Source organism: Pteropus vampyrus, unplaced genomic scaffold, assembly GCF_000151845.1.
Source record: "Pteropus vampyrus isolate Shadow unplaced genomic scaffold, Pvam_2.0 Scaffold196, whole genome shotgun sequence".
NCBI classification, from domain to species: domain Eukaryota; kingdom Metazoa; phylum Chordata; class Mammalia; order Chiroptera; family Pteropodidae; genus Pteropus; species Pteropus vampyrus.
Genome location: NW_011888977.1, coordinates 1041047 through 1043042, shown reverse-complemented (window position 1 = coordinate 1043042; position 1996 = coordinate 1041047). Strand labels below are relative to the sequence as shown.

The following is a 1996-nucleotide window of genomic DNA, read 5'->3' as shown; positions in this document are numbered from 1 at the left end:
AAGCAAATTAATATTCTACATCCGCAAATCCTCTGAGTTCAGCGTGATACAAATACATCCTCTAGCCAGGTATTAACCCTTGGAGTGGGTATGGTGTCTCATCCACAGTGGCCTCATGACAGGACACAGCACATCCAAAGGAGACCAGAGAATTGGGGACAAAGAGACCAGAGAATCCAGCCGTTCAGACCAAGGTGACACTACTAATCACCAATGACCATTCCTCTCAGTTTCTCAGTCCTCCCCTATAGCCCCAACCTCTGCAGGGGCAGGCAGCTCCCTAAAACCCCTCCCCATGCGCAAACACAGCCTGGCCCCTGGATACCTGCCACTTACCAAAGTGAGGAGGACAGAGGGGCTCAGTGACGTCAGGACACTGGCAATCTGAGAGGTGAGAAAGAAAAATCCACTTTAGAGCAACCACAGGAAGTCGGATGGAGATGCTATACGACTATCACTTAATGATGGCTCACACTTACAGAGCAGATCCTTAAACGAGGAAGTGCTGTTGTTGTCCCATCCTGCCGATGAGGAAACTGAGGCTTACAGAAAATTAAGGACTTCTGAAAGCCACACAGCTATCAAGTGGCAGAGAGGGATTCAAACATAAGTCTGGCACACTTCCCCACATGCTGCCCTACCTCCACACAGGAATCCCGGGCTCCCAACAGCCAGACCTGCCCACCCTCTAAGACCAGCCCTTCTGTTCATCTGCCAAGTCCCTCCCGAAAGACAACTGGCAACCTCTTAGGCACTGGCCCCACCAGACTCCCCTCCCCAGAGCAGACACCTTCCTCCATGCTCCCCCTGCCACCCATTAATCTTTTAGACCATGGGAAGTTAGCTGTCCCCAACATCTGCCCCAAGCCCCCAGCCCACATCCCCACACCCCATCCTTCCACCATGGCCCACTCAGGCCTCACATCCCTCTGCTGCTTGCTTCCTGCCCCAAACCCCTGAATGAGTACACCATGCAAGCTCATCTCTCATGCCTTCGCCCAGGCTCTCCCCTCTGCCTACAGTGCCTTCTCCCTATCTTAGCTGCTTCGTCAATTCGTACTCGGGATTGAGGTCCGTGGCCACCCAGGCAGGTTCATTCACTCCTTCCTCCACTGCCCCACTGACCGTCATCATTCCCTTGGCCAAGTGCCCATCACACTGTATTAGCCATGACGTCTGCACACTTGGGTGCCAACAACCCTAGGGGGAGGACCTTCTTCCTCTCCTGGTTCCCACCCCCATCTGTTCTGCATCTTGGCTACTACAGCTCCTATTGTATTTGAGCCCCCAGCTCAGAGAACAGTCTCCCCTCTGTAGGCCTCGCCCCTCCCCACACCCCCATCTAAGTACTTTAACACTGACACGGTGAGAGTGAGGACGATCTGTTATTTGCTGTTTTTAAGCTTTATTGAGCTGTCATCGGCATACTCTACAGTGCATGTTTTGATAGTTTTGACGTACGTATATATACATGCTTCTTAATACTAAGAGGCTCCCAGAGAAAACTTGGAAGATACTGAAAACTATAAAAAGATAAAATATACCTACAATCTCATCCCCAGAGACCTTTTATCTCTGCACATAAAAACAGAGATCTGTAATGACATTTGGATCACACAAAGTTACATGCTTCACTTATTCCCTGTCATTAAATATTCTTCAAATCCCTGATTTTTACCAGTCACTACTGCCGGGGATGGTGAATGGCCAGGGAGCCCTTGACAATGGCCTTCCAGGCACTTCAGACACCATGTCATTTAACCACCCATGAAGCTGGTGCTGCAAATGTCCAGACTTCACAAATGAGAAATGCTTATTTAAGTTAGATCATAAAGCCTAGAGTTGAACCTATGGCTGTGTCATAGTCTCTTAACAGATGTAGCATAATTTATTCAATCCTCTATTGGACACTTAAATTATTTCTAAGGATTAACTATTGTAAGTAATGCTCTGATGAACATCTTTGTTAAGTCCTTTAAAAAATTTCCTTAAAAAA

General features: G+C 48.3%; 1 protein-coding gene across 1 annotated transcript in view; it reads right to left on the bottom strand.

The window, feature by feature from the left end:
• PEPD (peptidase D) overlaps nucleotides 1-1996 on the bottom strand; it is a gene marked incomplete at its 3' end in the record, with an annotated part of 115576 nt that overhangs the window by 90293 nt on the left and 23287 nt on the right. The window contains exon 5 of the mRNA XM_023537696.1: nucleotides 337-384. Coding sequence (XP_023393464.1) covers nucleotides 337-384 — 48 coding nt within the window. The remainder of the gene's footprint in view (nucleotides 1-336; nucleotides 385-1996) is intronic.